The 24,580-nt window shown below is 39.6% G+C and overlaps 1 protein-coding gene across 4 annotated transcripts in view; it reads right to left on the bottom strand.

Moving 5' to 3' along the window:
* ANO3 (anoctamin 3) overlaps positions 1-24,580 on the bottom strand; it is a 232,421-nt gene that overhangs the window by 69,406 nt on the left and 138,435 nt on the right. For 3 of the 4 annotated variants that reach the window (XM_081882795.1, XM_081882796.1, XM_081882797.1), the window contains exons 4-6: positions 23,281-23,417; positions 2,987-3,145; positions 2,360-2,460 (exon numbers count right to left, since the gene is read on the bottom strand). In XM_081882795.1, coding sequence (XP_081738921.1) covers positions 2,360-2,460; positions 2,987-3,145; positions 23,281-23,417 — 397 coding nt within the window. Of the gene's footprint in view, positions 1-2,359; positions 2,461-2,986; positions 3,146-12,757; positions 13,082-23,280; positions 23,418-24,580 lie in introns of those variants that run through there. The other variant, XM_081882798.1, reaches the window with a different exon arrangement.

Genomic DNA, 24,580 nt, shown 5'->3' with positions numbered 1-24,580 from the left:
TCATTTTGACTGCTGTCCTAAGGGGTGTTCAGATCACCCCCTCCGTGCAGACATCTAAGATGTGAAAGGGACAGTAGACCATGCCTGATAGCCTTGTTCCTGACATCCTGCACCCTGAGGGCAGCACCTCCAATGACCATGCATTCAGGCTGACATTTGAAAGTGGATTGGGATTCTTGACTGTGTACAGGAGCCGACATGGATGCATCCTCCCAGGAGGTGCACAATTTCAAAACACCCTGAGAGAAAGACTAATCCAAGGTCACACAGTGAGTTGCACAGGCTCTTAAGCGCGGACAGCTTTTAAAGCATAAAAGCTGCTGGATTAGTCACCAAAGTGTTACTTTTTGTGCTCTTCCATATGCATGAAACAGCTCACATTGTACAAAAAGTTCCTCATAGATCAAAGCAGGAAAGACTTCTAAGAGCAAGCCCTGCATTCAAACACTTTCATTGTGAGTTTCCTTGTTTTACTTTTGTTCCCATTCTCCCATTGCTGAAGTAAATATGATAAAAATACCAAATTGTTTACAGGATTGCTGACGACCATTGTAGTCACTTGCTGAAAATGATTTGCTGTCTTTTTTGAACTGATGGCTCATTTTCTGACAATTGGTCTAATCCATAACCCATTCAATTCTGGAAGAATCACACTGAGTTTAATGCTACTGCTCTAGAGTAAATGGGCTCTGGACTGCAGCCAATCTGCTTGAGTCAGCAGCTATAACTATCCTGCTTTGCTCCCTAGGGATTAAACTGGATTAAATGGGAGTAGGGAAAGCAGTTTGGGTTATTTAACTTTCAGAAGCTTGTAGCTAAAGAGAGTTTTGCATGTGATGATCCTAGAGGGCTGAATGAAAATGTGTCATCTTCCTCATTTGTCTGGAGGTGCAAAGTCATCAGATCCAAGGTGGAAACTTGAATTCAAGTTGTGCAGGCTTTATGTGAATCTATAATCATTGCAAATGACAGAGGAATGTGGAAAACAGTCAGTTTGGCTTCTATTTCCTCTGCTGATTGTCACATCTGGATAATAGGAACAGCATTTCTAGTAGCCCTCTCACAGCCTATGCCTTCAATGGGTGTAATGGGGGTTTCCATCATGGAGGAGGGAGTTCTCTGCCAATCCTATCTCCCTCCTAGAATGCAGATAATCGATTTCTTAGTGTTTGATTTGTTGCCATAATAGGTAGGGCCTATTTTCTGTGGACATGGAACGATAGAGAAAGAAGCAGAAAGTGGTGACTCGCTTTTGGTGCTCACCAGCTTGTTGAAGCTCTAACATGTTGCAGATGCACAACCCCACTGGGGTCCTTAAGTATGAAAAAGAGGCATATGTGTGAACAGCTGTACACTGGAGTAACTTTAAGAACTGGTGCCTGAACTTGGTTTTACCCTTCCTCTTTGTTTCCTTTTGTGTTGTGTTTTTCCGAGGTTCTAAGCCCGAGTGCAGGAAAGCCTTTTTGGCCGAATAGCAGAGTAGATAAATAAGTACTTAGGGCCCTTTCTCATTGTCGCCAAATTCAGAGCCTCTGAAGATGGGGCATGGTTAACAATCTTATCAGTTTTGAGATGTGTGTGGCCAGTGTTGCATGATTTCCTTACACACACACACAAACACACAGTGTAAGCATGAAGAAGAATGTCTGTACTCTTTGTTTAGTATTAATTCCTACTGAAATTCATGTGAATCAAATTAGCCATGACAAACAACTAGACTAGCTCTATCTTGCAACGCAATCTAGACTTTGCCCAGTTTTTAAAAATTGGTGGGCTGAGATCTTGCCATGTGTCTGAAAACTTGGAGTATTCACAGACTGGTCACCTATCCCAGCCACACACAAAGTTTCAGTAGGTCAGTTATCAGAACAAATAATGATCTGAATCCACCTCTAGAGATCTAACAGTAGAAAGACTCTATTCCTAAAACTATGGATGTCCTTGCAAATATTAATTAATATTTCATTTATGTTCCATCTTTCCTCCAAGGAGCTTGATGGTTTCTCCCTCCCCCTATTTTATGCTCAGAACAATTTTATGAGATAGGCTAAGAGACAGTGACAGGCCCAATGTCACACAGTGAGCTACACAGCAGTGTGGATTAGAACCCCGGTCTACCAGGTTTTAGTCCAACACTCTAATCATTGCCACACCTTCTCTGAGTTAATAAAATAACTGTGATCACTGTAACTTTGCATGCAGTTGTATTGTATATTTCTAGAAAACAACCATATATTCAAGAAAACTTATGGAAGCACAACCGTAAAAATAATAATAATGGTAAAGCATATTTCATTAATACATGCATTAAAAAAACCTGATTAAGTAAAAAAAATTAAAATGAAATATTTTATATTACCGGAAAGGCATCCTGATGTTCATTCTTTCAGCGTATTTGCACAATGTATCCCAAGGACAATGAATTTTAACAAACATAATATCATGGTTTGTAACAGCTGGCTGAAAAAGTAACCAAATAGAATTGATTAATGTTCCATATCCAGGTGGGCACTGACTTTTGTGTCAAACTTGGCCTTTAAGTTTCATCCCTGTGGTTATGGAAATTTCAGCTTGCCATGCACTGCAGCTGGGACTAAACACAGCTGTCTAAAAGGAAGAGGCCAGCTGTCTTATCTAAGCCATCTTCAAGGATGAGGCCATTAGTGTCTTGAGAACAAGGCTCACCTGTGTAAGGAGTACGGCCAGCCCTCTCTTAATGTGGGCAGATGTAACATATGAGCCGGACCCCTTCCAGAAATTCCTTTTGCAGTGCTTATGTCCTCCTGCCCCCCACTGAATGTCTTCTGTGGGTTCCTAGCAATCCACTGTTCCACAGAAGTGGTTTTGATATCATGTGGAAGCTCAAATATAATGTGGATCTTAATGTGGAACTGAAAACAGAATAAACTGCCGTGCGAACACAGCCTCAGATGTGGGTCTTCTATTCAGAAAAAGTCTCTGCAGAAAGGTGGAAAATGTAACATACCTCTCTTTCTAACATCAGTCCTTCTGCCCGAAGGTTCTTTTCAAAAGTGCTCCGTTTCTCTATTTGTGGACTGGACTTTTTATAGACCAAAATGTAATCAATACGTTTTTTGCCATCCTTGAAGAAGAGACCTGATGTTGCTAGGGCACTCATGTCATTCTGAAAGAAAAACAAAGACAAAAAGTGGGGATGGGTTGGGAGGTGTTTAAACATAGTATCATAGTCCAGAAGATTTTTTTTTTAAAGGAATGCTATGGGCATGGATGAGTGACAAAGGGAGGCCTAGAAATTCACTTTGCCTAGATGGTAAAATTAAGCCCTGATTGCCGAACCTAGAATACTTTTTAAAAGTATGCTGCAGACAAAAACACACACAAATATATGGAATTTTGAGCGGGCACTGAAAACTCACAGAAAAAGGGGGTACTTTTACGGCATGATATAATTGTAGAGTTATTTGGTCCCAATCCTCACTCAATGCAGCATTTGCGATGCAGGGTGCAACCACACTTTTACTGATGGATTTTGACAATGGTGTAAACAAAGTAAAACCAAAAAGACTGCTCTGGCAGTGAGAGCTGGGAGAGAACTCACAGAAGACAGATGGGCTTTTTAGGGAATTGTCCAAGAATTTTTTTTATTATTATTACTATTACAAGTATGATTTTTTTTTCTAAAAATGTTTGCTGCAGCTCATTATGAAATGAACAAAAGAATCCTAAATATGTTTACTTTGAAATAAATCTGAGTTCCATAGTACTTACTCTTTTGTAAGTGTGCATAAGCTTGCAGCCCCATTTGTCATTTGCATAGTGATACATACCCATTTCTGTTTTAACTAACAAGGGCCAGTGGCTGGAACAGTTTAGGTAGTAGCAGAAGGCACTCACTCCTCATTACTATTACAGAATAGAGCTGCCAAATATATTTAATAGCTGATGATGTCTCTTAATATATGCAAGTTCCTAGCAACAGGTCTATATTTCATGCCTAAGTGCATATCATGCAACAGCCTGGTCTCTACGCCATGCTCTCTAAAAGTTTATGAAACCAAAAGTCACAGTGCAGTCCAAGAATTGTCAAATATAAACACTAGAAACACTAATATTAGTACTAGCTGCTGCTCAGGCTATGGGCACTGCAGTCCTAAGCATGTAAATTCCACTGGGAATTAATTCAGTGGGCCTTAACTCTTTGGCAAGTGTGCATAGAGCAGCCACCTCGATTTTACTTTTCCTGCCTACCCATTTTTAACTGTACAGTGGTGCCTCAGGTTGCGAACGGGATCCGTTCTGGAGCTCCGTTCGCAACCTGAAGAGAATGCAACCTGCGTCTGTGCACGCATGGGTCGCAATTCGCCGCTTCTGCGCATGCGTGTGATGTCATTTTGTGTGTCTGCGCATGTGCGAGTGACAAAACCCAGAAGTCACCCTTTCTGGTACTTCTGGGTCACCGCAGGACGCAACCTGAAAAGATGTAACCTGAACCGAACTTAACAAGAGGTATGACTAAACAAAATAAAAAAATTCCTTCCAGTAGCACCTTAAAGACCAACTAAGTTAGTTCTTGGTATGAGCTTTCGTGTGCATGCACACTTCTTCAGATACACTGAAACAGAAGTCACCAGACCCTTCTATATAGTGAGAAGGTGGGGAGGGGTATTACTCAGAAGGGTGGTGGGAATGGGTGATGCCAACATCTTCATGGCAGATTTAGAACAACGTTTCCTAAACTCCTACCCACTCTCTATATTGGACAAACAGGCCAAACCTTACGCCAAAGAATAAATGGACATAAATCTGACATCAGGAATCACAAGACAGAGAAACCAGTAGGAGAACACTTCAATCTCCCAGGACATTCTATACAAGATCTCAAAGTAGCTGTTTTACTACAAAGGAATTTCAGAAATAGACTGGAAAGAGAAGCTGCTGAATTGCAACTTATTACCAAACTTAAAACCATGGAGAGACCTGGTCTGAACAAAGACATTGGATTCTTATCTCATTATACATGACAAAGCCATTTTTCACCTTCTCACCCCTTGCTTTTTCCTGTAAGACCTATTGCAGTCGTTAAGAGTCGTCAACAGGCTCATCACAGCTATCTGCCAATCACCCATTCCCACCACCCTTCTGAGTAATACCCCTCCCCACCTTCTCACTATATAGAAGGGTCTGGTGACTTCTGTTTCAGTGTATCTGAAGAAGTGTGCATGCACACGAAAGCTCATACCAAGAACTAACTTAGTTGGTCTTTAAGGTGCTACTGGAAGGAATTTTTTTATTTTGTTTTGACTATGGCAGACCAACACGGCTACCTATCTGTAAGAGGTATGACTGTACATTACATCTCTTGGCCTAAACACTGAAACAACTCTTTGGTTTCTAAAAACCATGCATCTAGAGGTGCTTGAAGAACACAGTTTGAAGAAGCTGAATGTTAGAAGATTTAGGACAGATGAAAGAAAGTACTTTATGCAGTGCAGAGCCAAATATTGGAGCTTGTTCCCCATGGAGGCAGTGATGGCCACCAACTTGGATGGTTGGTGGATTGGACAAATTCATGGAGGAGAGGACTAGCAATTGCTACCAGACATGATGGCTGAGTTCTACCTCCGCAGTTGGAGACAGCAATGTTTCTGAATACCAGCTGCTGGAAACCATGAGAGAGAAGAGGGCTCTTGTGCTGATGTTCTGCTCCCTGGTTTCCCACAGGCATCTGGTTGGCCACTGTGAGAACAGAATGCTGGACTAGATAGGCCTGACCTAGCAGGCTATTCTTATGTTCTTAAGGTCTCTGTGAATTTCTGTACAAACTTGACTTGATCCACACCTTCCAGATGAATGTTGCAAATGAAAACATAGTTATTATTCAGATTAAAAAATCAAGAAACATGCATATTGAGCGGGAATAAGTTTACATATGCACATTTTATAGAAAAACTACATCCAGAAATAATGTCTTTCAATTTCATGCATACTTTTTTCCCTTGCAGATTAATGTGAAAATACGCCCATACAGATTTAGTTGTGTTTGTCATGCTCAGTTTTAGTGTTTATAGTTATACTATTTTGGTACGTCACTTTGGGTCACTCATGCTTCTGCTGCTACTACTAATAACAATAATGTTCACATGTTTCTAAGCTCTTCAGAAATATTCACTGCCCTTTGTATGAGGTATTAACAACAGCAAGTCACTGTAACTCTGTAGGGAAAATCAGTTTGGAATATATCAAGGACGGGCAAGGACACTGATTCAGCACCCATTGTATACAGCTGCTGCTGATATAACTCCTATAAAGCTTTACTGCAAATTCAGTTGGCCTTTGCACAGTAAAACACCAGGGAACATCAGGCACTATAAGCACCACTAATAAATAAATCCTCTTTCTTAAAACAGTGTCTGGCCTATGAATAAAGGAGAAGGGGGTTAGTGGCTCTCTCTCTTTTGCTTCAAATTTATATATTTCATATTAACTGCTGCAATGTTGATGATACTGAGGTATATTCCACTTTAGCAGTCTGAAGTGAACAGCAGATTAGGAATTCATTGCACTTTTAAAACAGATTGCTATCTTGTTTCTTGATACCAGTAAGCTTTTTAAATATATACCTATCAGTATAACATGCATCAGTAGCTAAGGATTGTATCCGTCCTCCATAAACAAAGAGTGCAGTAGAGCTGTTTAACAGCATACCCTCCACTGTTTCTCCGATGAAAATAGGAAATCCTATTCAACAACAACAATTTTCCTGTTCCTCTGAGCGGCTTCCAATATATATAAAAACATAATAAAACATTAAACATTGAAAAACCTCCCTATATAGGGCTGCCTTCAGATGGCTTGAGGGTTGGATAACTCCACACCCTCCAACATTTCTCCAATGAAAACAAGGAGGTCTTACCATACCTTCCAACATTTCTCTGTTGAAAATAGGGACATCCTAAGGAAAGACGGGACATTCCAGGATCAAATCAGAAACTGGGACTGTCCCTGGAAAATTAGGACACTTTAAGGGACTGTAACAGTGAGTGTGGATGAAATATGGTAAAATTGTTTCACAAGTGGTGTACTCAGAGCTATGTTTTGGATTAGAGCAAGGCCAAAACTAAGCAAACAAGTAGGACTGCCACTAAAATGTTTACTGCTTATGGTGACAGGCAGTTGTGACATCTTGTATGATACTTCATTCATTATAGTTCATTATAGAAAGGTGATGTAATTGGGAATGGTACTATATCACCTGTATCAAGATCCACACTCAGGGAATGAGTTTGCTGTTAGCATATAGGATGCATCCTTAAATATGCATCAGTTGTAACTCTAAGGCTAGTCAGTGGTTCTTGTCCCCTGCTTTTCCTCATCTCCATCTTAGGGTTCCACTTTTCAGTTGTACTCCAACTGAACTATATCATATGGAACAATAAAATTTATTGAGCAATGTGGTGCATCAGTCCCCCCAAGGCTCCCATTAATAGCTAGCAATAAAAATAGTCGTAATCTAAATGGAAAAGTATTCAAATGAGTTCAGTGAGAGGGATTTAAAAACAAGCCTAACTCTATGACTGCCATTTTAAACACACTAATTAGGATGTGAACCAGAAGCATCACATCCAGTGGGGCAGACCCACTGTGTTAGCATCCCAGCAGCAAGGTTGGTCCCACTTACTGGGAAGCAGAGGAGCAAGGCAATGCAGAGGTTGGCAAAGTGTGGCCACACCAGTGAGTGTGGCAGATTGGCCTGTAAAGTTTAAGCTTCATTTATTTGCCCAGAGATACGAAACAGTATGTGATTCTTAAAGTAGCCTCTTTTTCAGTGGTATCATTCTCAAACGCTGACCATTGAATTGTTGGGCGGTAGAGGTATACTAAATTAAGTCATGCGATGGTTTTGTAAGTCACATTTATGTAAAGTGGTACCTCGGGTTACAGACGCTTCAGGTTACAGACTCCACTAACCCAGAAATAGTACCTCGGGTTAAGCACTTTGCTTCAGGATGAGAACAGAAATCGTGCTCCGGTGGCACAGCAGCAGCAGGAGGCCCCATTAGCTAAAGTGGTGCTTCAGGTTAAGAACAGTTTCAGGTTAAGAACCTGCATAGTATCTTTGTAGATCTCTTTAGTCCCTCCGATGCATTGTAAGGCGTTTCTCTGCAGTACAGTAAATTTTAATTTGATTGGGTTAGAGGTTATTTGGAACAGACGGCCATGGCAGCCTCAAATAGCACAGCTGTCAACTCTTTCTCACAGCGAACCACCTCTGTTATGTGAACCTTTTCTTCTTCTATCTCTTTCTTTTTGTAAATTTCCTTCTTTTCCTTCTTAAAGATGCCCTTCTCCAGCACTGTACCACACATCTCTCTCCCACCCTTTTAAGTGTATCACAATATACACTATTCCTGCAGCCCAGTTATTCCTGGCTGTTAGTTGAGGGTGAGATATTGTATGGCTGATGCTGCATCAAGGTAGCACAAGTGTTACATTAAGGGGAAAGCAATGTATTTAGTCATTGGGAATGGCCTTTATTTGGCTTCCAAAATGTTAACACTGCAGAACACTTGCTAACAAAAGGAATTGAATATAGTAAAATGTACACACTACCTGAACTAGCATGAGATTTGCAGAATTCCTATTCTTTTTGTAAGAGGTAAGAGAAATATCATTGCTGTTATAAAAATCAATCCTTTTTTGTTCCACACTCCTGATTGAACATTAATCCTAATAGAAAAGTTACATCCATTGCATAGTAAAAGAATGAAAGAAAGAATGACCCATATATCAAAGGTCCACTTTGTAGATAAGATTCCTACAGCTTTGATATGCCTTTGGCTCTTTATTGATCAAGTGGACTTTCTTGGATATGCTTCATGTCAGATAGGAGGGAAAAATAGCAAGTGGCAGGGTGGTTGTAGCATTAGAAGACCTACCGATATGTTGCTGAGGTTCTCTTTATTATAACGTATTGATCAAAATACCAGCATTCCTGTTATATGTGATAATGAACTCAATAACAGAATCTGCAACTGGTGTTCTCAGATAGCCTTTTAGCCTGTACTACCATGTAATCAAATGCAACATTAAATCCATTTTCCTGCTATATTTTAGCTATGCTAAGACATCACTGGTTGGACAGCAGCCAGGTGAGTAATTTGTAAGTTTCATGCAAGGCACTAATTTGAAACAAAGGACGGACAGATATTGCCACCTGGACGATTAATCAAAGTCTCTACAAACTGACTTCAGACTTTGTACTGCTGTTTGCAGTGTCCCAGACTGAAGGCGATATTCTAAATCATGCTTAATTTCTAAATCCCTAGGTACAGGACCTTCTGACCTAACTAATCCTGAGTTGCTGAAAACAGATGTGTGGCATACTGCTTTGCCATGGCTCAGCAATGAGATGAATAAATATGTTAATCTTTGGTAGACTATCAATTTGGGAGGAAAATCATAGAGAGCATGGTGTCAAAAGAGTTGTTTAGGAATATGTTTGCCTGTCATGCTTCAGGATCTGATCCCGTGTTTTGTGAGTGTTTTCTGCAGAACAATGGATGATTGGTGAATTGATTTGGTACTAAGGAAACCTCTGCAGCCTCTAGCTCAGTGGTTTTCAAACTTTTATCTGGGCCACACTTTCAAAATAAAAAATTGCTTGTGCTGCATCAAATTTATTATTTATAAATACATTGAAAAACAACTAGGATAGTCCTCAGTATCACTTTATATTCCTGCTTTCATTTTGAAAAGATATCTATCCATATTCTGCAAATAAATATGTTTATACCATACTATAACGTTTAAATGTTTCTTGAATCTTCCCACCAAACTTGCTATTTTCTCCTGCCACGCCAGAGAAAGAGACAGATAGATATAGATACATTCTGCCCATATTCTCTTCATTCTCATTACTTTACTTGTTTCAGGGGCTGAGCATTTCTGCTTTATGATGCTGATTGCAGTTTTTTATTCAGTCCACGGGTCATTTAGAACTAGGAGACTGGCAAGTAGTGAATTTTCTAATCTATTCTTTGCACACTGTCCTAATGATAGTAAACTATGCCATTTTACTAATAATAAAATGGAATGTGAATCTTGGAAACACATGAGCACGGGCTGAACAAAGATCAGCCTCAAAACCATGTACTATTTATCTTTGAACTTGGTCTCGGAAAATGGTCCATATTCTGATTATGACAAGACCATGAGACAATATTCCACACATTTATCTCAATATTTGGTATACTTACAAGGCAAATACCTAACATACTGCAAATCTAAAAGTGGTGCTATGTAATTGGTAAGGGTATGCATCAGCTCTGGGTAAGCTGGAGTGATTTGGGAAAGGTCCTCATATTCCAAAATCAGATTGCACCATTAATAAGGTGTATTGAGTCAGATCAGGTGCTTTTTAACCTTCTGAAAAGCTCAGTGGTCTTCCGTGTTCAAAAAGTGCACAAAAAATACACAAAAATTGTATCCCCCCTCCCCCAGAAACAAAATGAAGCTGACTGGGGAGTTTTTTTGTCTTGATGGACAGGTCTAGCTTTTATCCACAGTGAATTATTTTCCCAGGGCAAACATTCCCCAGACACAGTGTGGTGAGAGACTAAAAACTGTTTTTCATTTAATCTATGCCTTCTCCTATTTTCTCTATTGTATCCCTCCAAATCCACTGAGAGAGCAGAAGCCCACCCCCTGTCAATGATCCTTTGGGTAACAATTTACGTGTGACATTTTCACCTCTCTTTCCCCATGCATGTCAATGGAGAGTGCTTTCTCTCCCAGACAGAAGACACTGAATCTCCAAAATCTGTGGGAGGTTATGGAAGCCCACTACTGACCAAGAATCCTAAAGAGGTCCTTGGTGGAAAGTGACATGTCCTGCACCCAAGTGTTTCTGGGGAAACCATGCTCTTTCCCCCAGAATCTAATTCGGTCATGAATAACTAGACTGGCTCTGAAACAGATTGGGCTGCTTCCAAAAGCTGCAGGTACAAGTCAGCACTTGGGGCTGGCCCACTTGCCTGATAATTGACAAAGACATGGGTCTACCAAATGTTGCGAATTTATCCTTTTGAGAAAGAGAGAAAAGAGATCAAGCCTCCTGCTGCAATTGTCACAGCTGCTGCACAACTATTGAGGGTACTGGAGCCAACTCCAGGCTAGTATTTTAAATTCTAATATCCAGACTATGGTGCCTGACATATGTTGATGGACTACAACTCCCATCATCCCTGATCATTGGCCATGCTGGCTGGTATTGAATGGGGGTTTTAGCCTGTCATCATCTGCACAACACCACAGTGGCTGTATCAGTAACTTTAAAGTTCATCAAGTAATTGTAAAGCTCATCTTCTGCAGAACATTTATAAGCACTGGATTCAAGGGGGTGATATATGTTTCACTTGAAGTCCTATAATAAAATGCCATGCAGCTAGCCAGCTGATGATAACTTCATCTCTGCCTTTCTTTCCCTTTCACCTCTTTTGTGGCACCAAATCACAACGCTCTCTGCTGTTATCTTAAATTGCTTTCAGAAGAACAGGCATTTTCAGCTGTAAATCTCAAATTCCCAGTTAATTCACAATTGACTTTGCTTCAGTAAGGCTTGTTACCTTGGAAATAGGATAATGCCTCATGCTAGTAGTATTAATGTGAAGCTATGCTAGAAAATTCTGACAATAAGCAAAAAGCACAGAGGTCTTGTGCACCACACGTAGCAAGCAGAGCCTAGCTATATGGTGGTACTATACTTTGTCAAGTGCTGGGTGCTGTTTTAGCATATGACACTGACAAAACAACTAGAAGCGACAAGATGGAACCATCTGTCTGCTTGTTAAGACTCACCATTATATATAAATCAATGCACATTTTCCGGGCTAGATTTTCAGCATATGATAAACTGTAGATGAAGTCCAAAGTATGCTTGAACTGTGGTTTGAATACAGGGTTGTTGTTTTTTCCCCTAGCCCTGTTACCAAGTTCACTGGAACTGAGTGTAAGATTGTAATCTCCTACAGAGAAACATTTCTTTTATAATAAATATCCAGACAGCTTCATAAAATGCAGAGCAGGAAACATGATTGAAAACCTGACTCATTTGATCAAATGAACAAACAACAATTCTATTATTTGTACCCCTCCCATTTGGGTTGCCCCAGCCACTCTGAGTGCCTTCCACCATATGTAAAAACTTCACCATCTTGACTTCAGTTACCACATTACTCCTTGTTTCAGACACTACCCTCTCCGTAATACAGTTGAGCTTTGCCTGGTCCTTTGTAATGTTAACCGCTTTTCTTGTACTAGAAAACTATTTGACCCTGAGGATGCCTAAAAATGAATTGCAAACAAAAAATTATGACTCACTGCATGATGAACAAACTTTGCATAATCTTGGGTAGGCAATGAGAAAAACAAAAAGCCGGCAAACCATTCAACACAACTCAGTGCTAGCAAACCAGTAAGTCATTTCTCAAATTATACAGGGTGCAGTCCTTCAGTTTCTTTGAAGTCAATGAGGACACCCACAGGACTTTAAAGGAGTGAGATTATAGTTACATTGACCCTTAAATTGCCTATGTTAATACAGTTACTTAGACAATATTTTAGGGTTGTTTTTGATCAGACGTTTAAACAGAGATGCAAATCATATTCTACAGAGAAGTTACTCAGCTGCCGAACAAGCAGCAGCTCAGATACTACATTTCCCTTTAACTAGGAATTATCTTGCCCTAAAACAGAAACACTAAATTATGTATGTTACCTTTTTGTCCATGCTTGAAAGTGAGAGAGCAGCATTTGAAGGTAGAAGGTCTTCGTCAAGGTAGCCTTTTCCATGGAGCTGCTTCTCTGTAGCCTTCATAAAGCCAAAGATTTCAGAATGCCGGAGAGAGCCTCTCACTGCTACAACTTTATAGAACTGTTGCTGTCTCAACCTTCTTGGTAATGTGAAATTGCTCCAGCGGGATTCATAAAAAGAACCCCTTGGAGGTTTCTCAAATTTGAGCACATAGTTCTATTATACAATGAGTGTCCAAAGACAACCCATTATTATCTTAAGTCATCATGCCCCCAGGCTTTCCTCGGGTAGGCTTGATTCACCACCTTGATATTCACTCACACATTACTTAATACTGGAAACAGAAAGGAGCTTGATTCAATAGTCCACACTGAGGCAACGTTCCCAGTGGTTTGTGTAGGAGTTTTGCTTTGTCAAAAAGAAAAAGGAAAAAAAAGAACCCTGCGTGACCGAACTCTAAATGCAATATTCACTCATCAGCAGCACCAATATTTAAAGAACCACAAGGCTCAAAGCCTTTCTGCATAGATTTTGATATCCTTCCCTGAAACAGTGAACATTTCATTTTCCACAATGCCGTTTAAAGCCTTGTATTGGCTTCATAGTTACACGGCGATTTATAACTTGTCCACGGTACCTTAAACCCATTAGCATAGTCATTTGCTTCAACAAGATCTGTTTTATTTTAATAGGGTTCTTACTAACCATTCTGAAAGTAATTTGCTACTAATGTACTTTAATATGCTTTTGAATCAATTATTAAAGCAGTTTGATCTACTGATCATTTAAGCAATAGCTATAAAATATCCACACACAAAGCAAGAGAGAGAGAGAAAATAATATTGTCAAGCACTTTTAACTGTTCTCCTTAGGCTACTCTGTGCTCACTCTGCTTTGAAGGAAAGTTGAAAAGTGGAGAAATATGGGGAAAGGAACCTTTCTGAATGTGGGTAGTCTCATTTCTATGACCACACCAGCTGAGATGCAAACCAAGTGTTCTCCCCATCCACAAAATAAAACCAAAGTCCTAAATGAAAGAACCCAGCTAAAGATAATTGTTAGTAGAAGATGGAGGCAGCTTTGTGGGCTTGGAATAGCATGACAGGGTACAGTAGTGCACAGGTTATAACACCCTATAAACAGATGTAGCGGGAGAGTTTTGCAAGTTTCAAGCTCCTTATTTTGGTGATTATGAACTTATTTTGACTTCTTGACACTTTCATAGAATGGAACCAAGTAGGGATGATAGAATGGTTCAGGCACGTGTGGAAAAGCTGGGTCAGCTTACTGCTTTCAGGGTATACCAATGATTTCTTTCTGGGTTGGAGGAGTCAACTTTCATACCCAGCTTGAAATGATTGATGCCTTTAATTGTGATTAGGAGAGGTGGCAGATTTGAATACAGTGCACCTGCAACTAATGCTCATGTTACATACGTGGATGGGGAAACATAAATAGATAAATGGAAAGAGGGAGAAACCAGACATTCCCTCTTTGAGACTGGACATCTCTATGCAACAGTGAGGGCCCCAACATCAACCCAGGCTCTGGCCACAGTTGTAGATGGCCACTGGTTAGTTATAGCAAGGGAATTATTTTGTTTCTGTGCTTTTTTTACATGAGAAGTCTATCATGTTAAAGCTAAACCTCAAAAACCAGATTTGGGCTTCTGAAGAAAGATGGACTATCACTAGGATGGCTAAATTCAGATACTCTGAAAATCAGGCCACTTAAAGCAGGAATCTCCAGCCCATCATGCCTCTGAATTTAGTCCCTGTTATCATAGTAGGCTAATTCCCCTTCCCTCTTGCCATCTCACCTTTGTCAGGTAGTTTTCTTTTGCAGTCCAACCTCTTTCCATAGGAGGAACTGAAGATGCTACTTCAGCCAGTATGGAAGTGGGTCTGGTTGGCGAAACAGGAACAGAGTGCATAACCAGCCCACTCATTTATTTTAGTAAATTATTTTAATTGCTGAGGTTCAAATCTGGTGATGAGGGTCCCTGGTGATTTACCAGTGTGCATGTTTAACAATGGCTCTGAAAAACAGACTATTAAAAAACCTGCACATTTTAAAAATTGCCTGGTTGTTTAAATAAAAATTCCTGATTAAATAACAAGTGATAAATACATGAATAGCTGATGTCCCATATTCAACTAGATCATCAACCAATGATAATGTCATTAACAGAAATTTGCAAGTGAAAACTATACAAGCCCACTGATAATTGCATTTCAAGGCTATGACAAAGGAACATATTCTAGCTATTCTGCTCAGAGAAACATTAGTCTTAGTAATTCAGCTCTGAAAGCAAACTGATTAACAACAGGGTTCAGGACGTGATCTGTTCCTACACTGGTTTGACTTTCCAAAAGCAAAACGTAGGAGTCTTTGAAGCTCAAATGAAACAATTTTGCTTCTGTTCCACTGATGGGATAACATGATATCAGTTTTTTTTGGCCAGCTAGCTGCTCTATTAAGTCTAGCATTATATCCATAAGTAGAAGTAAAAATACTGGTAGTAAACCACTTTGTTCATAGACATAAACACAAGTGGACAGACATGGACACAATACTCACATTCTGTCTTTATTCTCTTTTTTATTTGAGCCTAGAAAGCACACCCCTTTTCATTTGTTATATCTCCAGCACCCAAGTCTGTGACTGCCTGGACACAAGAAACCCCATCCTGCTTCTCAATACTTCAGAACTGCACACCTCTCCGCCTCCTTTGAGCTCTCCCACTCCCTTCTCTAAATTCATGAGGTGCTTGCTTCTATTTTCCTAGATCCTGGGATCACCATTCGTTCTTCTGCATTCAGCCTAAGCTTGAATCTACCCTATGTTCTTCTTAAGGCAACTATTAAGTATTTACACTTCCATGTTTCTAATTTGTTCCTTTGTTTTTCTGTGAACTTTGCCTTTAAAGAGATTTTTTGTAGAAGAATCAACAAGCAAAAAGGAGCGCTCTGTTGTGGAGCCCATGCACTGCTATTCTTGGCTACTACCAACAAACAGTGGTTTTGGGGTAGATGTGGATGGGACAGATGAAGAGACCTTTCTGTCAGTTTGCATTTCTTGGTACAGAAAGTATTGATCTGATGTGTAGAGATCTTTCCTATTCTAATTAATTCAAGAGGGTTCTGGAAGCTTTTCTCTGTGAAAGAAACTGGTGCAAGCTGGAAATTTCTATCTGACACATACGTTTCTATTCTAGAAACAAGCAGAAGTTTCCTGGTGTTTGGGTTATTCCTTCAGAGAACTTGAGTACAGCTGGCTTAAACTGGTTCTGTTATCTCTTTCTGTCAAGGTCAAGCTGACTATAATAATAAGGCCAGAAGGAGCCTGGGCTTCACTTTCTATCTCTTTTTCATTCTGGTGTGGTGTTCTGTATAAAGTATGCTTAGTGTTAAGGTTGTAGTCTTATTATAAGTTATTGTAAGTTAAAGTTAAGTCTGCTGCAACTGGATTTCTTATGGACAGTGCCAATCCTGAATGTATTTGATTTGTGACCATTATGCTCATTGCCTTCAGTAGCAGTAAAGCTCTGCTGGATGAAATATTAATTGCCTCTGTTCTGGGTTTTTTTTTGGGGGGGGGTGGAATCCTGCAACGTGTTTAATTTTTTTCCTGCTAACTATACGTTGAAATCTGTTCTGGATCAATACGAGTAGAATTCACGACACTTTCCTGCCAAGTGTTGATCAACGAGGAAGGTATGCACAGTTTACACAACTGCTATGCAAGGCCAGAACAGAAACCCATAGAATTCTGTGCAAGCTGATGAAAGCAAGTTTTTTTTGTCCCATCTCGGTCACTGGAATACTGACAGTGGATATTGATAAAAGCACCACTATACATGGGCAATTTTTATTAATAAGTAGGGACCAGGGAGGGGTGTTTCTCCCTTGCTCCATCCTTACATTTCCCCTTCAAATTCTAACCTGTAAGTATTCATTTCTGCACAACTCTTACATTCCTGAAGTATTGTAACATACACACAAAACCTGTTTTGTTTTTTTCTAAACTATGACAAACCATCCAGCAATAATTTATGATTGATAGGCCTTGGGAAAGCAATTTTCCAATTTGTTCAAGTGAGTAATTTAACAACTGTGGCAGATAAATGAGAAGTGCACATGAAGTTAAACTTGTGGCATCCATCAAGTCGTGCCATTTCACTTTGGGTTCAGGATTCTACTCCCCATATTAACATTACTTGTGGCTGCATTTTCAGATTGCATTTGGTGGTGATTGGTTTTCCATCAAAAGGCTTTCCTCTCCCTGTGGTTCTCCTCTTAACTGGTTCCTTCTTCCTGTAATCCAATTTCAGATGCTGAACAATTTTGCATTAAAGTCACTTAGCTGACGTGACGACTCATATCCCACTTAAACCAGTGGGTGTTGAAAGCATTCAAGGCACAGTGCGATAGTTAATTTGAACATCTAAAGAAATGAGCAAAGTGAGAATGGACGATTGGAACCTGCCTCAGGAGACTAATGGAGAAAAGTTACTCAGTCTGACTCAAAAGAATAAGAATAAGAGATGAATAAGGTAAGAGATGAAGTACTTAATAGTGGTAAGAAACTTTTCTTACCAACTTTTCATATACCATATACTGAAAGTAAAAGTTTAATATTTCACATCAGAAAAAGGTATAGTATTTTCTCTCCTCCTTTTAGAAATAGTAGGTGGTATTCAACTCGCACATTCCATCAGCACAAGAATTTGAACTTGTTCATTCTAACTTCCCCTCTCCCTGTGTGTACCCTGCACCCTTCCCAAATCTGCTCCAGAGTGTTGAGGGAACCCCAGAACAGATTTAGGGGGTGTAAGGTGGTGGGGAGAGCTCCATTCACAAGCAGATGGGACACATTCGTTAGATATCATTCCACTATTTCCTTTCATATAATACTCTGAAATGTTTAAATCACAATGTATGTTTTGGATTGAAATCCTGAACCAGAATATGCACAGCATAAACCTATTTGGCCAATGTTACAAATCTAAACTGATCAAGAGAAGCTGCTTTTAGATTTCACAGAATTGCAGAGTTGGAAGAGACTTTGAGAGACATCTAGTCCAACCACCTGCAATGCAGGAATCTCAACTAAAGCATCCATGACAGATGGTCCTCCAACTTCTGCATAAAAACCTCCAGTTGAGAGTCAGTGAAGTACAGTAGTTAAGAGTGTCAGATGGATTTGGAAGCCCAGTAAAAATCTTACTTCAGCCCTTAGGCAAGTTTACAGGGCTGCCAAATGAAATTTTCTGAGCTTGGGACAAAAAAATGGAACTCAGCCTTACCTTCTTGCTCTGCATATCTATCTCCTTGTTCACCACTTTGGGTTGCCCAGCTACACTGCTAAAATCAGCATGTTTTGGTGAGAAGTAGGGGAAACTCTTATTTCCTCTACTTGTGCACCACTGTTACACTTACACTTCTGCCACTTGTGAGGTAAGTCTTTGAGGGATAACAGACTGGCTCAGAGGACAGTTGCTAGGGGGAAAGGGGGCTGTTAGGAATTGGCCGGTGCATCTCCCCAAATCCTTCAATTGGCTCAAAAATCATATTTGAGCTTTCCCAATTCTTTGAAGAGATATTCAAATAATTTCCAAGTAAATTGAATATGAGGTTGCCCATTTCTAGTAACCATGGATATTATTATTCCTAACAATGAATGAAGGTGTCCTGCAAGGCCTATGTAGGAGGGTAGGACAAGGTGAGGCAGGGGGCAGCCTAGATGCTAGGCAAGGCCTATGGGAACACAGAGCCCTGAATTTTCTTCAGCAAGGGACAAGAGGAAATTGAGACTATATATAGCAGTAGCAACAGGTGTGGCCTGATTTTTAGCAGTACCTGTACTGCAAGATGCAATAATAATAATAATAATAATAATAATAATAATAATAATAATAATAATAAATTTATACCCTGCCCATCTGGTTTCCCCAGCCATTCTGGGTGGCTTCAAACAAAAAATTAAAATACAATGGTCTGTTAAACATTAAAAGCTTCCGTAAACAGGGCTGCCTTCAGATGTCTTCTAAAAGTCTGGTACAGTGGTACCTCAGGTTAAGTACTTAATTTGTTCCAGAGGTCCGTTCTTAACCTGAAACTGTTATTAACCTGAAGTACCACTTTAGCTAATGAGGCCTCCTGCTGCTGCGCCGCCGCCGGAGCACAATTTCTGTTCTCATCCCGAAGCAAAGTTCTTAACCCGAGGTACTTTTTCTGGGTTAGCAGAGTCTGTAACCTGAAGCATATGTAACCCGAAGCATATGCAACCCGAGGTACCACTGTAGTTGTTTTTCTCTTTGACTCTACTTAAAGGGCACCAGCCTTCTACACTTATCTACTACTGCGATGGAGCTGGGGAGCCTGAGGTCCACCTGGGGTTTCTCTTAGTAAGAGAATGGCGGTGGCTGTGCCACATCTTTGGGCTGGCCCTGCAGGTTCATCTCACAGCAGCAGTTCTCGGTCTGTCCCTGTGTGCCTTTTCCCTTCAGGTTTGGAGTCCTCCCCTTCATCACCCAATGAAGAGTAATCCTGGTTCCCAACATAATAAAATAAAATAAAATGCACAATTCCACTATAAAAATGGCACAGAAGAATGATGCCGGTAAATACAGTTCAGTCTTAACCAAATCTTCATTTTTAAAAGAAACCCAGTTATACTCCATACGTTTGTTCACACACTTGAACAAGAGGACAGCAGGCGTTTTTCTTAGGAGATACTAATCCATTGCCTTTAGCACCCCTGAAGGTTACGTAACCAGCACCCATTTACTCTGAGTTGAATAAATTGAAAACATACATGCCCACAGGTGATTCTAATGCAGAAATTCGCAGTGATGGAAAATCATACCCAAAGTCCAATCTGCTGACACAGTAACACATCTTCCAAGAAGTCATTATGCAGCGGTCTGTCAAAGATCGGACAACTGCAAACGTTATAGGCCATGATGAATTGTGACATTGCTCTTGGCAATAAATAATCTCTAGTTTCAGCAGTTTATCACAAGTGTTTGACATTTGATATTTAGGACTTTTTGCATCAGTAAATTCTGGATTCACCTGCAGGGGTTGTCAGTAGCAAAAGCCTATTGGCGACTATCCTTTTTTAACAAGCTTCTTTAAAGGAGATATTTATCCTATTTTGGATTCAAAATTGTTTTCACACCTGAAGTTCTTTTTGTTTGCATATGGAAAGGTTTTTACACGTGGGATTTTTTTAAATTGTTTTAATTGTTTATGATTTTACTGTCAAATTGCTTTGAGATATTTTATGGGAAGAAATTCAGAAATGGAATCAAATAAATAAAATCCAAAGCCCAGCCTACACAGGTTCAGTTTATATTTCTGAACACTAGAGGATTACAGAAGGCTAGAAGAGTGGATCCTGTTAACAGTAAAGGAAGGGAAGATCGCCATGGCTAGTGGAAGAATCCTTTGGTGAGTGAACAGAAGTGAATAACTGGAACCCAAGGTGAGGTAGTACAACTGATGGAGACTTTGAAGAGAGGGAGCAGGGAGCAGGTACTTGGCATGATTGTATGATTAGGGAGTGAGGGCAATTAAAGAGCCAAAGGAACTCAAGGAACAAGCAATGAAATATATGCTACTTTACGAATACCACAGAAAACCGCAGCATCAACATTGCTTCCTTGAAGTAGCATGTAGGAGTCATGTTGCTTTATCTCATTGGCTGCCCTTACCATTTTCATGGATATTATACTCAAAATCCTTACACAGTATTACAGTGCTGTAACTTAAATTACACCAATCTTTTGGGTAAGAGGTTTGAAAAGCTTTAGTGCCCTGAGCTTGCCGCACTGCTGAAAAGTTTCCTGCAGAAGTCAATATGAAAGGGATTAAGAACTTCATCATTTGGCCCCAAGAGAAAGACTGGTAAATAACTCAGCAATGAATAATGAATCCCAGGTATCTGCCCTTTACAGAAAATTGGCCACTGCTGTTGAGGGCAGCAACCAAATAGTTTACATTAGCATGCAGACACCGTTCAGAGCTCATGAAAATTTTCATCTGAAAGAATCCAAGCTGCAGGAGTTACAGCCTTTCAGCAGAGCTTTACAACTGCAATGAAGCATCTGAAAGGTCTGTCAAGAAAGCTCACAGATTACAACAAACATCCCTCTGTTTGTGACGCAAACTAAATACAACAATTAATCACGTATATGTTTTCCTCATGGGTTTTCTTTTTCTTTTCTTGACAAATATATAAATTTAATCTAGAATATTTTAATTTAAAATTATAATTAACTGTGATATTGCAAGCTTAAACAAAGCACATTTACTATTAATTTTAAAGAAAGAATGTTGTCCTGCCGAAGACGCAGAAAGTTACAGGTCTATAGCATTGGTTTTTAAACGCATTACAAGTGGACAAATTACATATGGCCACAATTATATGATTTCTATAAAACCATTCCATCTCGAACCTGACATTATCATGCCTTTTCTTTTCTTATTCAAATCTGAGGCAATGGGTTAGGGTTAGGCCATAGCAGCAAACTTCCCAAGTTTTTCCATTTTCCTGAAGGCTGGCCCACAGCATCTTCGTTGGAGGGTCAGGTGAAGGAAGGAAGAATCTGCTTAAGCCATTATTGTTAGCAAAGCCACCACTTTCAGGCCACATTTCGCTTCATGGGGTAGAAGAAAAAAATGTTTCTTTTTCTTACTCAGAAGACCAATTTTGAATTAATAATATGGCCAAAAGGGATGGAGATGTGCCCACTGAGCATACTTTTATTTATTTATTTATTTATTTTAAATGATATTTATTAAGGTTTTACAGACAAAAGAAAGCTACAGAATAAGAAAAGAAAAAGAAAAAGAAAAAATACAGAAATACAAAGAAAAATACAAAATACATGAAAAATAAAAAGCAGTTAAAAACAAATCAATCGTTTCGTGTCTTATATTTCAATTACTTGTTTCCTGACCTCCTCACACCTCCCTTTTTTGTATTCTAGTTCACATAGTTGATTCAGCAAATCCTTTCCCTCTTTGTTTTTATCTTAATTCTATGTCTTAACATATTAAAACTTCGTATCCTCATCTGATTATCAATCCATTTTTACATATTCTTTTTAGCTTTGTTGCTAAAGCCATTTCATTTCAACCACTGAGCATACTTTTAATGCAGACTCACACTTTTGAATAAAAACCAGTTTCAGAGAGAATATACACACAGACACAAGTAATTTAACCCTGTACTGGAGAACTTTGCAGGTGGCAATGTGTCCCATCGTCCTGCAGCCAATCAGATCAGTGATACCTGCCCACACTCTGATGAGGTCCAGGAAGTAAGGGACCACTATTCATGGCAAGGAGGCAAACAGGAGAAAGAGGGTAAGAGGAGAGACTTCAGTCCTCTCACCATCCACAGCTATCCCCTTCCTCCTGATAGCTTAGCACATGCTGAGCCTCTCACCATCCGATAAGCAAGGTCCAGCAGCTGAGAACAGGGCTCCTACTAGCAAAATGGGGCTTTCCTCCTTCCCCAAATCTGCTCTGTAGGCTCAGAAGAACCCCAAGAACAGCACACAGAGGGGGAAAGGGGGGGGTTCCATCTGGCAAGCATAAATACTTGTGCTGACAGAATAATCAGAAGAGCTTGACACTGAATTCCTTCCCTAGTTTTTCAGGCACACTTTCTTTCTTCACTTCAGCATAATAACCTAATACACTTTCAAATTTGACACAATCCTCAAATGGCAACCATTGATATCTGGTTCTAAATGCACCATAAACCTTCTGACAGACATGAATTCACTTTTCCCCGTGCAATCTTTACATACATAAACTGAAGGTATTTGAAAATGGAAGGATCCATTGCTACAGCCATGCATGTTATCATTTAGGGACTTGTGCTTAATATCAGCTTGCCATATTTTATTTGTTACAATACAGATGATCCTTTATCTTAGAGGACCTTTTATTAATGGAATGGATTTTATGTCAGATTGATATCACAGGTGAAGAACTGGTTGCCTCAGGTAAGCAGATCATGTTACTTCCAAACCAGGAAACTGTGTAACCTCAAAGTTGACTCATATATGTGTGATGTACAATCCATCACATCTTCTGGCCATGGGTCACTGACTAAACAAATCAAGATTATCTGTACCATGTAAAATCCTTGTCCTTCTGTCTGTCTGTCCTTTTATTAAATAGCCCTGAAAATCTTAAACTGAGAAGACACTAAACAAACAATTATTGCACTGGTGAGAACACGACAACATCACATGGACTAATCCTAGCTCTTTAATTTAATCTATTCTGACATTTCATACTTGGAAGACTCCTCTTAGACTTTATCATCCTCATAGCTCTAGTATTACATTACAGTGGTCAATCCGTTTGTCTGTAATGGACCAACCTAATGCATGTTTAAAAGTAAACCATCCCGATAGCAGAAATAACAATAAAGTGCAAGAACCGTATCCTATAATTCATTACCTTCAATGATGACTTAGTCCGAGTCTCTGGTTTCTGTCTCGTAGGCGTATTTTTAATAAGCAGAGACTGATCTGTACGAGAATCATAATTCCCATGTTCTGAATCATCTGTATATGTGTCTTTTTCTCTTCCTATGTCTGAGAGGGGGAAAAATACCAAAAACAGATGGACTCATTTGATATGACTATGGAGACATTCTAGAAAAGCTACAAGAACAATTCCCATAATGATCCACCTTTCATTTCTCTGTCACATGTTCCCATCACCTTCCAGTGCCCTATTTGTAATGAAAAACCCAAAATTTACCATAAGCATTTTTGCTTTGCTTAGTTCTGAAGAGCTTTCAGAAGGAGAAGGGGTGAGGCATGGGGAGTTCAGTGTAGCATGGGCAACAGGAGCACTGAATTGGCTCTGCTGCCATACTAGCACTGCACTGAGCCTCACCCCTTGCCCTTGCCCTCTCAGAAAATGGCAACTATGCTCAGATTGGGAAGCCAGGCACATAACACCACCCTGCTTGCCCTTCCTGCTGAATGCTGCTGAACAACTGGAGGATTCACATTCCATTCTCCATTCAGAGATGAATAATTCTCAGGTGCTCTGGCCATCAAATGAAGCCAAGAATGGGAGAACATCTTCAATAGCTATAGAAATTTTAAGGAGCTGCTTTGTTTTTTGCTTTGCTTTTTCAGCAAAGCACACTGCTTGCAGGCCACAAAAGTAATAGACATTGAGCAAAGCCAAACATTGATTTTTTTTGGGAGAGTACTACAAACACTTTCTAAAAGCACGGTCAACACTTTTTGTTCGCTATTATTGCAATGCTTTGCCTGCCAATGCTTACAAGAATGTATACAAAACTAAAAATATCTCACACAGGATTTCTTCAGGTTTTTTGTTTGTTTTACTACAGTATTCACATTTCTTCTGATATTCACTACAAAAGACTATTATTTTTTAATAGCACCTATGCAGATAATAGTACATTGTGGTAAAAATGGGGTGCAATCTTCCATTATGGAATTTTACAATTCATGCAGCTCTGATTTCAAATTTCATGACCGGGATGGTAGTTTCCCAGTTTTCTCCAAAGCTAAATATTTGGGAGACAACTTAGGGTGTAATGGCATGCACATTTACTTGGGAATGAATCCCATTGAACTCAGTGTTAATACATCTGAGTAAATATGCAAAAGGCAGAAGCGAAAAATCATATTTTTCTTTAAAATCATGATTTTGTCAATTCAAAAATAGTCTGAAAACATAGTAGGCATGATCTAGCCAAATTTAAGCTCTCCAG

This window comes from Podarcis melisellensis, assembly GCF_964234715.1.
Source record: "Podarcis melisellensis genome assembly, chromosome: 1".
In the NCBI taxonomy this organism is placed as follows: domain Eukaryota; kingdom Metazoa; phylum Chordata; class Lepidosauria; order Squamata; family Lacertidae; genus Podarcis; species Podarcis melisellensis.
Note: the sequence above shows the minus strand (reverse complement) of the source record. Positions and strands in the feature narration are given on the sequence as shown.